This window comes from Myotis davidii, unplaced genomic scaffold (genome assembly GCF_000327345.1).
Source record: "Myotis davidii unplaced genomic scaffold, ASM32734v1 scaffold72, whole genome shotgun sequence".
NCBI classification, from domain to species: domain Eukaryota; kingdom Metazoa; phylum Chordata; class Mammalia; order Chiroptera; family Vespertilionidae; genus Myotis; species Myotis davidii.
The window spans coordinates 17526-31806 of NW_006284618.1; the positions used below are offsets into that span (position 1 = coordinate 17526).

Genomic DNA, 14281 nt, shown 5'->3' on the forward strand with positions numbered 1-14281 from the left:
GGTGTCCCCGAACTGCATGAGGGTCTGGATCTCCCTCCGGGCGGGCGCGGCACCGCCGGTGCCCGTGAGGTCCAGGCGGAGCGTGCCGCACTTGCGCACCCCGGGGTCGGTGATGAAGCTCACGTTGTCGCGCTCGGAGCTGTACACGTTGATGACGATGACGAGCTGGGAGGGCTTGGCGGGCGTGTAGCTGCGCTTGACCAGCTCGCCCAGCGCCACGGACTGGTCGGCGGCGATGAACTTGTCGAAGACGTCGGTGCACCAGCGGGTGCCGTCCTTCACCAGCAGCTTCTCGGGCGGGTGCTTGCCCTCCACGTAGCGGTTGAGCACGCCCACCCCGTAGGTGAGCGGGGACCGGCGCACCTTGATGACGGCGGGGTCCAGGCCGAAGAGCACGGCGCCCTTGAGGATGGTGAGGCCCACGTCCTGGGGGATGATGATGCGGCACTTGTCCCCGAAGGCGGCCTGGACCGCCTGCTGCAGGAGGGGCGCCTCCGCGAAGCCGCCCACCAGAAAGAGGAACTTGACCGTGGATACCTCGGGCTTCTGGAACAGGTCCCCTGCGAGGGGAGAGGGAAGGACACCGTCCTGTCACCAGAGCCAGCAGCACGGGGACGGGGTGGCCTGAGCACGGGGGGCGTGGACACAGCCACCTGGAGGACAGGCTCGGTGTGAACAGGATTTGTGGAGAGCTGGTCCTTTAGCGAGAGGGGGTTTGCACACCACTATGCTCGGAGCACCAGCCAAAGCTACTGCTAAGTAGACACCATTTTAGCAGAGGTGGCGATCGTGTAAAGTAGTGATGTGCGATACCTGAAGGCTACTCCTAACCCTCACGAACCTGTGGCTCTGCTAAGGAGGCAAGGCAGGCGCTTGTAATGTTACTCTGTGGGCCTGGCTGGTGCGGCTCAGCTGGGAGTTGTCCCAGGCACCGAAAGGCTGCTCCTTTGATTCCTGGTCAGGGCACCTGCCCGGGTTGTAGGCTGGATCCCCGGTAGGGGGCCTGCAGGAGGCAACGGGCTGATGTCTTGCAATGATGTTCCTCTCTCTCTCTCCCTCTCCCTCTATCTAAAAAGCAATAAGAATATTAAGTAAATAAACAAACATTATTCTTTGGTTTCGTAGGGGTTGTGATTTGGTAGGAGGGGGGGTAGATACTGAAAAGGGTCCCCGGTGAGTCCCTGTGTGGCCCTGGGGGAGCCACGAGGCAGCAGAGAGCAGCGTGGCCTGCCCCGTCTCCCCTCCTGGGGACCTTTCTCGGGCTCACACTCAGTGGCTTCTCCCAGCCAGGGCCGTGGTTCCTGATCTTTCCACAGAAAGCAAAGACCACATTGCCCAGGGCCCGTGGCTGGAGGTCATTCTGCTCCACAGCCCGCAGCTCACTGCCTGGGGAGCCAAAGGGAAAGGGGGGTGAGGATGGTGCTCGGCTGCTTCCGGTCCCCGAGGGCCTGTGGCTGCCAGCCTGACTTCACATGCCTGGTCGGTGATGCTGGAAAAGTCAGTCCCGTTCGCGGCTCTGCCCAGCGGATACTCACGCAGATGCTCGATGATGCTGTCGATGGTTGGCTTGAAAAGGGCGTTCATGGCATCGGGGCTCATCCTCAGCATCCCCTGGGAGGACCACTTCACAAAATCCACGCTGTGGGGGGTGGCACAGAGAGGGACAGCGGTGAGCGGACAAACTACACCCACAGGCAGACCCGGCCCTGGCAGCACAGATGTCAGCTCCAAGCAGCGGGGCAGGGGGGCGGGGGGTGAGGTCCTCGGAAATACCCTCCCCTGCCAGGCCTGAGCCCCTGGACGCTCCAAGCTAAGACTCGGCCTCTTCTGTTTCTCTTTGCCTCCACGTGGCCTCCCTTCCCGGGGGAAGCGGGTGCCGATGTCAAGTGCGGAGGACAAGGAGGTAAAGGCATCGCTCTCGTTTGGACAGGTAGCCTTAGGTAGCAGCACTTCAATGCCACAATCGTTGGATGCAAGTCCATTAGCGGCTCGCCGTGCTGCTACCGAAGGCTACCTGTCCCAGAACAGGGAGAAGCCTCCTCCCGCCAGTGCCCTCACTGTCCCTATCGAAGGGGCAGCGTGCAGCAGCAGGAGCACTGGACAGGGAGTCGGGCTGCTGGGCTCCAGCCTGGCCCCACCTCTCAGCAGCCATGGGACCTCGGGCATTTTCTCTGAGCCCTGGCTTTCCGTCTGCAAATCAAGGCGAATACCACTTGCCTTACCTCCCTCACAGGGTTATTGTGAAGATCAAGTTAAAAACCTCATCTGGGAAAACACTCTGGAAACTTCCTAGTGTAAAAGGAACGCCAGGGACTGTGGAGCGCAGCGCGCACCCGTCTGCTCTCAAGGTCAAAGGGGCTGAGCTAACGGCGGCTCCGTCCCTGCAGCATAGCACCTCCAGCTCCTCCAGCAGCACGTTCTAGATGCCGCCCTGTCTACGGACCAGGAATCCTCCCAGGGCCTGGGCCGGAGGACAGCGTGTATGGTGTGGGGTGACCCACGGGCTGGCAGCAGCCAGTCTCCCCAGCGAGGGAGGCCCCGGAACTGTGCAGGCAGGACATGGGAGACAACCAGATGCAGGTGCCCTCTGCAGGGGGCCAGGGCAGAGAGAACGGCAGCCTGGGAGGGTCTGGCAAGGACCCTGCTCCCCGGGCACAGCAGCCTGGAGTCAAGTCCGCTTTGTTTCCCCTGAAAGGAGCCAGGGCGTCTTAGAGAGCAGCCGATCACAGGTGTGGTGGGGAACGTACAGGGTGAGTCAGGGGCACCTCACTGACACAGGCGGAGACCGTTAGAGACCACAAAGGGCCTGGCCACCGCGGCTCCCTGGTTGAGTGTCAACCTATGAGGTCACGGTTCGCTGTTCAGGGCACATGCCCAGGTTGGGGGCTCGATCCCCAGGAGGGGGCATGCAGGAGGCAACCGGTCAATGGTTCTTTCTCATCAATGTTGTTTCTATCTCTCTCTCTCCCTTTCCCTTCTTCTCTGAAATCAATAAGAAGATAAAAAAGGAGAAGGAAATAAACCGCAAAGGCTGAGGCAATGGGAGTCAGGAGCCAACCTGAAGGGGCTCCCACTGGCCAAGATGGGACATTGGAGCATCACTGAGGATGGAACCGCCGTGGTTACACATGCATCAGACGTGCTAAGTCCACGCGTTCTGATGGCACTCCCCCCCCGCCCCCCGGCGCCCCGCAAAGGGGCACAATCATTTGGAGGGCACTATGAGGGCAGCCAAGCCGTGAGGAGTTTCTCTCGGCTCCACTGCCGAGTTTCCCGGGCCAAAGGCAGGTCCTACTCACTTGCTCTTCCGCAAGGCGTGCTCCACGCTGTGCCCGCGGAACTTCTTGTAGTAATCGATGAAGGAGAAGGGCAGGGTGATGTTCAGCGGGTTGGTGCGGTCCGGGGCGGCCGCCCTTTTGCGAGACTCGAACGCAATCATCAAGTCCACCCAGGCGGCGGGGCGCTTGATTTTGAATTGCTCGATGAAGTCCTCTCCGAAAATCTTACACAGGAGCTTTTCAAATTCGTAATCGACCCCTAAGGATCCATAGGGTCCCCCTGCGCCAAGAACGAAACGGAGTCGCCGTGTTAGAAACGCGGAGGACGGGGCCCCGACTCTGAGGCCACCCCGCTCTTCTCCCAAACACACAACGGAGCACAGCTAGGACCTCACTGGGTTCTTCTCACTCCTCGTGGAGAAGCTTCCCTCCAGACACCACTGGGCAATGACCTGTTTACAGTCAGTTACACTTTAAATAAAAGCAATACATGTAAGGCGCTAGGAGTATCGCGGTTTCCTCCTCCCCCGCAGACACCCCGGACAGGACCGGGAGCAGGCAGGCCTCGCTTCGCCCCTGGATCTACTCACTCCTCATCACCACCTCCCCGACCAGGGGTCCGGGCCCTCCCAGAAGGCTTAGCCATAGCCCCGGGCCACACGTGTCTTCGGGCTTCTGTCACATCCTTCCAGGAGCCACTTTCTCGGCCAGGATCTGAGACGGGCTCCCTGGAGGCCAGAACCCCAGGGGGGGAGGTTTGTGTTTTAAAGGACATGGAGCTGCGCTTTGCTTTCCAATGTTCAATAAGCCGCGGAGCCGCCCGGCCGGCGTGGCTCAGTGGTGGAGCAACGACCTCTGAACGAGGAGGTTACGGTTCGATTCCCGGTCAGGCACATGCCCAGGTCGCAGGCTCGATCCCCAGTGTGGGGCGTGCAGGAGGCAGCCCATCAGTGATTCTTTCTCACCATTAATGTTTCTATCTCTCTCTCTCCCCCTATCCTTTCTCTCTAAAACCAATTAAAAAATGTATTTTTTTAAAGAAAGAAATTATGAAAACTTATCTTAAAAAAAAAAGCCTCAGTGCCTTCTCCTGCCAGCAGTCCCACGTGCTGGCGGCACCGAGACAATGACAGGCTGAGAGAAGTCGGAAAGGAGTGGCCCGGCTCAGGTAGGAGAACATCACCGTGCAGCGCTCACCTGTGGCTTTATACAGCTCCTTAAGGTGTCCCTCTGGTAACCGTATCTGATGGACGGTCAGGTCTACGGTGCCACCGCCACTGTCCACAACCACATACTTGTCACCTGGCAAAAAAAAAACACCAGCCATCCTTCACATAGACCGCTTGTCAACCGTCCTGAAACGGGCTGGCGGGCAATGACGGGGTACCCCACCCTTCTCATTAGTGCAATGGGTTTGCTAATTAGTGGTGCAGCGGGTTATTCGTGACTAAAGAGAAGGCAATGATGTCTGCTAGCAGCGACAGTTAGCATGGACGATCCAGAGCCCAGATGCCTGGATCTTTAAAACAACAGCATTCGTGCCACACGCTGCTGCGTATCTGGCACGACCCAGCGGACAACTTCCTGCCAAGTGAATAGCACCAGCAAGTGGCCGGCTGTTTAACTGAGGACTTGTCCTGGAACCAGTGAGTCCCAGGCCCTACCTCTCTTCTGAAGAGTCTAGATGGCTTCACCACATGCAAGATCACAGCTCCCCAAAGACCTCTCCCTGGGGGAGCAGTCTGTAAAACCGAGTGATTTTGGACATTCTCCAAAAGTGCAAAAGGGACAAGTAGGAATGCAGTTTTGCCAGCAGCAGCAGCACACACACACACACACACACACACACATACACAATCCAGCGGAGGCAAAGGACATTCAAGGACGCTACCTTCCTCCAGCTCGGACCAGATCTCGCCTATGACATTCTCCACCAAAAAGGTCCGGCTCTGCCGATTGCGCCGTACGTGCTCCTTAGCTAGTGGCCGACAGAAAGAAAATGATGGCGGGTGAGAAAGCAGGACAGAGCTGCCGTCATCTGCAGTCAGTGGAGGCAGCAGCGTGAGCAGGTGAGGGACAGAACACTCAGTGAGCCGTGACCAAACAATTACAGGAATGCAACACCGGGAATTCCAACATAGTTCTCCCAGGACGAGCAGCTATCGCCCCGGCCTTCACCGCCCCATCGGTGGGGCAGCCTCAGCCTGGGCTCTGCCGGAAAGCTCACCTGGAGGAGAGCCCATCCCCCAGTGACTTTCGGGGGGATGGGTTAATAAAACGGACCCATTTCCTGGCTTTGCTGTCCCCGGGAGGCAGCTGTCTGCCAAGCAGCCGTCAGTGCACTGGGTTAAACCATTTCACACCAAGGAATCCTGATGCAAGGAGAGTGGGGTGCTGATCAGGATCCTGGATAAACTGGACGCCAGTCTGGATCCTGGATCAATTGTATAGGAGCCATTTCCTGACCTTGTTGACGCCAATACCCTCTTTGGCCACAAGGTGGCGCATCGGCCAACAAGGTGGCGCATCGCCAATGGATGTTTCACGGCACCCGTTTCCTAGGCCTGCAGGACAGCCTGGCGGTGACACCATCAGTGGGGATTTGGCCCCCCACTGGCCTCCCCACAGCGCTGTGAGGTAGACAGGGGATAAATCACGGCCCTGCGTTAAGGTGAGGAAACCAGGTCAGGGAGGTTAGGAGGCCAGTTCCCACACTGTCTTGCAACCCCAAATTAACCCTCCATCCAGGGACCCTCAAGCCTCTGAGATTTCAGTTTACAGTGAAGTCTGAAAAAGCAGACTACAAATGTGAACAACCAGGAAAGGTGCTGTGAGAGGGTCCCTGGGAGGCAGCCGGGCGCAGCCACGGTGGGAATTTGGGCAACTCAACCCCCCACTCCGGGCCTCAGTTTCCTCGTCCATAAAATGGGTATAATAATACGTGGCCTAAGTTCCTCACAGGCAGAGCAGGGACTGGCTCTCTGATTTGTCCTAAGCAGCCAGTGTGACACCTGCTCCACAGTAGGTGACAATGATGGTGAGCACCAAGTCTGAGACCCGGTGCCACCAAACCATCACTACCACACGCCATGGAGAGCGACCACCTATTTTACAGATCGAGGCTCTGCCCACAGCTCTGCTGCTATGAATTCTTTAGTTCCTGGGCGGGTGTTGCAGACTTTGTATCTGTCTGCAGCTGTTTATCCAACAGAGGACCCTTGACCCTCTAGTCTCTCAGCAAGGAGCAGTGTTTGCAAAACAACATCTCTGGGGGTTGGGATGGCAAGCACTGGGCCAGCTCCGAGTTCCTTGGGCCCTGCCTTATGGTGGAGAGGCTGTCCCGGTGAAAGAGTCCCTGCAGGCTGGTGTGGCTCAGTGGTTGGGCGTCGTCAGGTGCACAGAAAAGTTGCTGGTTCGATTCCTGGTCCAATTCCTGGTTAGGGCACATGCCCAGGTTTAGAGCTCAATCCCCACTAGGGGGCATGCAGGAGGCAGCCAATGGATGTTTCACGCATCAGTGGTTCTCTCCCTTCCTATCTCTCTAAAAATCAATAAAAACATATTTTTTAAGAAATTAGGAATTAACTCCCAGCACCTCAGCTTCATGTACTGTCCTCATTCCATTGATTTTCAGAGAAAGTGGAAGGAAGCAGGAGAGACAGAGAGAAAGAGAAACATCAATGTGAGAGAGACACATTGGCTGGCTGCCTCCCACACGGCCCCGACCAGGGCCAGGGATCGAACCTGAAGCGGAGGTAAAAGGCCTTGACTAAAATCGAACCCGAGACCCTTCAGTCCTGGAGCCGACATTCTATCCACTGAGCCAAACCGGCAGGGCAATAAAAAATATTTAATAAATAAAAGGAGTTCCTGTAGGCCTAGGAGGGACCCCCACACGCAGGCCTCTCTCCTGCTCCCAGCACCGGCTCCGGATGAATTTCTATTGCAGATCTTTAGTGGGCATTTGGTTTCCTAAAACAACCTGGATGACTAACGAAACGGCATTCATAAAAACAGCCAAGCGAAGCTAATGAGACATGTTCTGAGCTCTCAAAAAATTTATCCTATTTTTCAGGCAAATTAAGCCCATTTTGTGAAAAATGTGCCCTTTACGGCGCTCATTAAATCCTCCTGGTGTAAAATAAAATACCCTCAGCAAACCCTGCAGTGCGGGGGGCAGAGTGCTGGCTCCGTTCTCCCCGCCAGGGTCCTCCGGCTCCACCTGAAGGAGCCCCAAGCAGGGGTGGCCGGGGGAGGTGTCTCAGGTACCCCGCCCTCCCTCCGGGTATTCCTGCCAGGCCTCCGACAGCACCGTCCTCCTGGGAGAGAGGTCCCAACAGTAGCCCGAGGCTGAGACAGAGCCCTGCCTCCTGCCCCTCGGAGGGGCGCTGGCCAACCACTTGGGGATTTAAAAACCCTACAGACCCTCTGAGCACATGGGCCCACAGCCAAGTCCACAGACAGAGGGCACGGGACGGGCCAGGGGGGAGACGGGACGCATGCGAGGAGAGGAAGCCAGGCTGAGCTCCCAGAAAAAGCATTCCAAACAGCTTTCCCTTCAGGTTAGGGGAAATGGTGGCAAGAGCGGCACTAGAATTAGCGAATTCCCCTGGATTTCTTTTTATGAACAACTAAGGAAGAACCAGCAAGTGAGAGGAGAAGCCCAGTCCCTCCTGGTCTTTTCCATTAAAACAATGAAGGTGGAGATTTACATAAGCTTGTCTTTCCGTGTGTTTTAAACAGGCAGGTGACCTGGTCCGCAGCAAGGCTGCCCTTGGCCTGTGCTGGGGCCCAGCACTGCTACACAAGGGCAGGTCAAGCCCTGGATTTAAAGGGCAGCCTGCTCCCCACATTCCGGGTGACTCAGATCCGAGGTGCCCACATCGGGGCCTGGCTGCCAGGGGCAACAGCTCGCGGACAAGTGAACTTTGTGCTGAGGCTCACAGATTCCCCAGTCCTGGGTGAAAGTGCAGGGCGTGGGCCCTGGCGCAGCTGCCCCGCCAAGAGGAACGGAAGCGGCCCATGGAGATGGCCTCGCTGGGCCTCGGGGTGGGGACCACGGAAAACTTGGGACGATGGCTCTAGGGGGAGCACCCTGTGGCAGCCCTGGCTAACGCCACCCCTCCCCTCCTGGGCCTGGCCTTCCAGGGGGGTGATGGGCGGGTTCGTGCCCTCAGGGCCCTCCCCTGGGGACAGAGCTCAGAGCTGTGCGCCCCAGCACGCTGATTAGCTTCCAAACTCACTCACAGAGGTGGCTTTGACCCTGACCTAAGGTGTCTGCGAATGCTGTGGCCCTGAACAGACCCACAGAGCGCTGGACGGACACCCGGGAAAACAGTTCTGGGGACCAAGAGAGGGGCCGACTTGCACCCAGGAAAATACGAAGGAGAAAAGGCTCCTTAGGGTCCCCCCGAAGCTCCCGAGTGTCCCTAGGCAGGCAGGTGACTCTTCCACAGCTAAGTGAACATCCGCGGGTCAGGAAGCGTCAGTCCTTTCCGTCTGCAGTTTAAACTCTCGCCAGGTTTATGGCCAAGACACATAATGAGTCATCACACACGAAGCAGCTCCAATGAGTGAGTCAGCAATAAGTCAACAGTCTTAATGGAAGAATTAATAACAGGCAAATGGGATTAGATTGAGAATCAGTTAACAGAAAGATTAAGAGCTTAGTAAAATGCAAGGCTAGGACTGCTCTCAGGGCCCCCTCGAGTTTTCGGAGAGCAGCGCCCTCCCCCCTCCGAAGGCACGTGGGTGGGTGATGAACCAGGGTACCCACTGCCAGGTGTGCCCAGGCCCCTGGGAGGGGCCAAGGAGGGGGCTGAGCACAGGGTGTTTAATGCCAGCCTCTCTGGCGGCACCTTGATTCTTCATTACAGCACCGAGTGCATGTACACAGTAGCGGCCCAGAGACATGCAGGCGGGAGGGGAGAGCAGGGAGGGGGAGAGAGAGAGCAGAGGTACCCTGTGCAAACCCAGCTCCTACTGTGTCTCTGGAGCTGTACCCATTGACCGCAGCCTTGCTGCTCAGCTCGATCATCTGGTGCAGCCGCAGCTTCCGGCAGTAGATGGAGGCGGCCTCGGGCTCCAGGGCGATGATGAGCTGCTCCGCGTTCTCGGGGGAGGCCAGGCCCGCCTGGAAGACAGAAGCAGAGGCTGGGACCGGGGCTCCCTGGGGGGGCTGCTCCCAGGACACCCCCACTTGGGGCTGACACCCCCAGGAAGGGACACTCGGGACCTGCTGGTTTGAGGAATTCCCCCCCGTAGGCCTCTGCAGAGCTTAAGATTGGGGGTGATCAGGTGCTGGGCCCTGAGTGGGGTCCCCGAACACCACAGAGTGGCCTAAGGAAATGTACAAGCATCCTTGGGAAACGCCAGACCCTCTGGGCCCTGGAGCCTCTTGCATCTGGAGCTTAAGTAGCATGGGGGGAAGTCCCCGGAACTTGGAAACTTACAGGGGGGACGGCGGGTGGTCTGGTTTTGGCTGTAACAGGCCAAACAGTCTGATCGACTCAGAGCAAGCCCCGGTCTCTGGTGGCCCAGGAAACAAATGGCCCATGGCCAGACCTCACTGGGATTTTGTTGGACAGGAGGGCTCCAGGGCTCCGGGAGAAAGCCCCTCCTGGAATCCCGCACAGCACCCCCTTCTGGAGGGTGGGTGGGGAGGCAGCTGCCGCTCCCTCATTCAAAGCCGCTATCCCTTTCACAGCAGAAATGCTCTGCTCTGTGACATCTGGCTTGTTCCAGGCACGTGCCTCCGGGGGGCTCTGGGACCGCCCTTCTGAAGGGAGCAGGGAAAGGGGCTGGCGTGGCCCCTAACAGGTCCCGGCCCCGCCTCCCGTGGCCTTGAACTTGAGCACCAGGTCTCACTTGTCGGTTGAAGCTGTTCAGGCCCGGGGGTTTCCTGCCTTCTATGTTTGTTATCTTTGGTCCCGTTTCCTAGGGAACCTCAGATGCCGCACCCACTTGGTGAAAGGCCCCAGGTCCACACCCAGCTCATAAGGCCTCATCCTGGAGGCTGGGGAAGGTCTGCCTGATGTCACACGGGCACAACGGCCTCTCACCAGGAGGGGCCGCTCACAGTCGCCGGTGGGAGGGGTTTAGCAGGTGCAATAACTGGGCGGGTTGGGAGGCCAGGTTATAAGGAAAGAACGGAAAGGACTTCAGGATGCCATCCCATTCCTTCACTCTGTACGGGAAGAAACCAGGGCTCGGAGAAGCAGGGTGGCCTGACCCGGGTTCCTGGGAGGTGGGCCTCAGTCTCTCAGCTCCAAGGTACCCGGCCCGTAAGCGGCCGAGCGGCCCAGCGGCCCGGCCCAGATCTCACACCTTACAGACCAGCTCTTTCCTGGGTCTCTGCTCTTCTGGTCTGAGTGACTCCAGCTGCTGGGGTGGGGCCCAGGCCTTCGGGAGGACTTGAACCAAGCTCCCTGGTGCCTCTAATGCTCCCCTCAACTGGCTTAAAGGTACAGCCTCTACCCATTTACTCCGGGACAGTACCCAATGACACACTGCCTATACTTGCCTATGCCATACCCCAAACCAACCAATTAACTGTCCTCTTGAGATACCATCAGCGGCAGGTGCCTGGGCATCTCCGCTTTGCCAATCCCGAAGGCCTCCCAGCAGCGGGTAAACCCCAGATGAGAGAAGGCCGGGCGGTGCCTGAGAGACCAGGACAGAGTGAGACACTCCTTCGTTCCAACCAGCCGCCGTGCTCCACCTCGCGCTCCCAGTGGCAACGAGGGGCTGCGCCCCCACCAGCTGCTCCCACGGTGGCCAGGTGGCCAGCGGAAAGCTGAGGGACAGGCAAGAGGAAGCAGCTGGTGCGGGCAGATTCTGCCTCCCAGGAGGGGTCCCAGGGCTGTCGTGGACTCCAGGAAAAGGAGGAAACAGGGGATCCGCCAGGCTCAAAACACAGCCATCTCTCTCTCTCTGGGCGGGAGGGTCTGGGGCCCCAAGTGTGAGCTTTGTTTCTGCATAAACACGTGCAGTCTTCTCAGCAGAGGCCCTCCAGCCCGGCCACAGTCCGGAGACCCTGTCCGGAGACCTGGGGGTCTATCTGCCTGGGACCAGGCCAGGGTCACCCGAAGCAGAAGAGCGCTCGCTCTGCCTTTGCTAGTCCTGCCTCCAGAGCCGGGATCTCATGGCAGCTGTGCATGTCCGGCCTCTCCTGCAAGAGGGTATGTCCTCCAAGGGCGGCAGCCAAGTCTCCTTGCCCCACCGCACACAGGAAGGGCTCAGAGGGTAGCTGCTACATGAATGAGTCGTGCATCCCTCCGGCCAAAATCAAATTCTGCAATTTCCTGGCGCTCATCTCCGCAAGCCCAAATGAGACAAGCATTCTGCCTGCGTGACCAAGGACTCTACAAACAGACTGTTTCCACTAAGAGCACGCGACCCCGTTTGTCTCCTCCACGAATCTGGGGCGGCGGGAGCACCATCCGAGCGGCTCCTTGGAGAGCTGCTTCATGGTCCCCTGCTCCCAGGGGGAGGAGCAGCAGGTGGTGACTCCAGGGAGGCCAGGGCGTGGGCGTCCACGCTGACTACAGGGCTCCCCCGCCCTGGCCCTGCCGTCAGCTGGAAAAATCCGCCGGGGACTGTGTTTACAGCTGAGAAAAATGGCCAGGCGGCCGGCGAGCGCGCCGCTGGCCGGGCGTCAGGTTGCACAGGCCCAGCTGCACCGTCCTGGGCGTCATGGGGAGGTTCTTTTTGTGTGTTTTTCCTGATGTGGCTATTTGTCACTGCCATGTGTTCAGAAAGGGAGGCAAATGTAAGCTGCAACTCTGTGCTAGATGATGAAATCATCTGTAGGTAAACATTTATTTACTAGGCTCTGGAACCTCCAAGAGTGACACATTTTAGGCAAAATGCCTCTAGAGAGAAACTGTTTCCTGTCCGTGCAGCTCTCAGGACGCAGTGGAACTACCTCCCATTCTAGGTCTCTTGGGCCTCAGAGGAGGGACCAGCTGTTCTTTTTAAAATTTTTTTAATCCTCCCCTGAAGACATATTTTTTTTATTGATTTTAGAGAAAGAGTAAGGGAGAGAGAGAAAGAGAAACAGCAATATGAGAAACACCCATCAGCTGCCTCCCAAACATTCCCCAATTGGAGATCAAACTCACAATGTAGGTATGTGCCCTGACCAGGAGTCAAACCCGCAACGTTTGGTGTACGGGATGACACCCGCCCAGCTGAGCACCCAGCCAGGGCAGCACCACCCTTTCACTGAATGCTCTTCAAGGCTCTAAAGGTGCCCCAGCCTTCATAAAAGACAGAGGTTAACCTACTTTTTCAACGAGCGCTTGACACTAGCAGGTATGTTGGAGTTTCGCGGATGAAATGAAGTGGGAGATGCTGCCCAGGGCCCCGTCCCCTGCTCTGCGGCCAGGCCTCTGCAGCCTCCGGGCCGGTGGAAGGAGACGCTCAGGTCTCAACGGACTGTGACATGAACGGGGCTCAGGGACCCTCGACAGGCCTGGGAGGAGGGGCTCCGATTTCACCTGCACGCAGGTTGATGGGCTTAAGGGGCAGCACTTTGGGTGGGAGGGCTGATGGGCACGCTTGGATCTCAGAAGCTGGCTGGGCCAAGAAGTGCTTTTTGCTCAGCTTCTGTATTGGCGTTCTCCAGAGAACCCAATGTATGGATGTATAGAAAGAGGTTTATAACAATGAGTGGCTCACAGGATTATGGAGACTGACAAGTCCCGAGGTCTGCAGGCAGCAAGCTGGAGGTCTAGATCCCCAGCTGGCAGGTTCAAGACCCAGGAAGAGATGTTTCAGTTCAAGTCCAAAGGCAAAAAAAACCCCAAAACCCCAAACCCAATGTCCCCGTTTGAAGACCGCAGGCGGGAGGGATTCCCTCTTGTTCTAGGTAGGTTCTACTCATGCCTTCCACTGACTGGGTGGGGTGAGGCCCACCCCCCCTTAGGGAGGGCAACCTGCTTTATTCGGGCTATTGATTTACAGGTTAATCTCGCCCCAAATCCCCTCACAGCAACACTCAGGATGATTTTTGAACAAATATCTGCATACCCCTTGGCTCAGTCAAGTTTACACAGAAAATTAACCATCACGGTGCACATCTGGGGGGCAGTGAGGAGGGAGAGCTGGAGAGATGCTCATTTTGGCCACAGGTTAGCAAGGTCACTGGGACTCAGGCTGGAGAGACCGCAGAGAAGTCAGCAAGGCAAGCTGCGCACCTGCACGCCCTCTGTCCCCCAGAAGTGTGAGGCTTCCGTGCACCACTGGGCCGCAAGCTACTTGAGAGCAGGGCCGGGCTCCGGCACCCAGGGCACAGGTACGAGTCCAGGGCCTCGCCCAGCCCTGGCGCACAGATCACTCCCCGCACAGGTTTGTCTGATGAGTCAATGACTGAGGGAGCAGGGACTGAACGGCCCCTGCCATCTTCAAATCCACTCAGTGACTGTAAACTGGACACAAGTGTCAAATCAGAATTTCAAAGGGTCAAAACTTAAGCTGCACGGCCCTGGCCAAGTGGCTCGGTTGGTTACAGCCTCACCCCAAACACCAAAAGGTTGCAGGCTCCATTTCCAGGCAGGGCACATGCCTAGGTCGTGGGTTCAATCCCCTGTTGGGTCGTGTATGGGAGGCAACTGATCAAAGTTTCTCACATCGGTGTGTTGCTGTTGTTTTTTCTCTCTCTCTTCCTTCCTCTCCTCTAAAAAATCAATTTAAAAAACAAAACAAAACATATCCTTTGGTGAGGATTTAAAAAACACCGCACATTCGCGGCACCGAACAAAAGCTCCCTGGTACTGAGGAGATAAGCCTGTTTGCAGAGGGTCTCTGGCTTCAGAGAGCGAATTCCCTGCGTCCAAGGATGCCGGTTGCATCTGCTCGGGACGGGTGGCCTCTACTCTCTGAGGTGCCATGTTGATTGTGCCAAACCCCAGGGGATGCCACCCCCCCACCCCACCCCCCATTTCCTTCCTCCTCAGCTGCCCCAGGGCCTCTCCCCTCCCCCTCGCTGCCTCCAGCCTCCA

At 57.6% G+C, this 14281-nt stretch overlaps 1 protein-coding gene across 1 annotated transcript in view; it reads right to left on the bottom strand.

Moving 5' to 3' along the window:
* HSPA12A (heat shock protein family A (Hsp70) member 12A) overlaps nucleotides 1-14281 on the bottom strand; it is a gene marked incomplete at its 3' end in the record, with an annotated part of 120040 nt that continues 105759 nt past the window's right edge. Inside the window, exons 9-14 of the mRNA XM_015572449.1 lie at nucleotides 9240-9411; nucleotides 5170-5256; nucleotides 4476-4580; nucleotides 3300-3558; nucleotides 1536-1639; nucleotides 1-560 (exon numbers count right to left, since the gene is read on the bottom strand). Of these exons, the coding sequence (XP_015427935.1) occupies nucleotides 1-560; nucleotides 1536-1639; nucleotides 3300-3558; nucleotides 4476-4580; nucleotides 5170-5256; nucleotides 9240-9411 (1287 nt within the window). The remainder of the gene's footprint in view (nucleotides 561-1535; nucleotides 1640-3299; nucleotides 3559-4475; nucleotides 4581-5169; nucleotides 5257-9239; nucleotides 9412-14281) is intronic.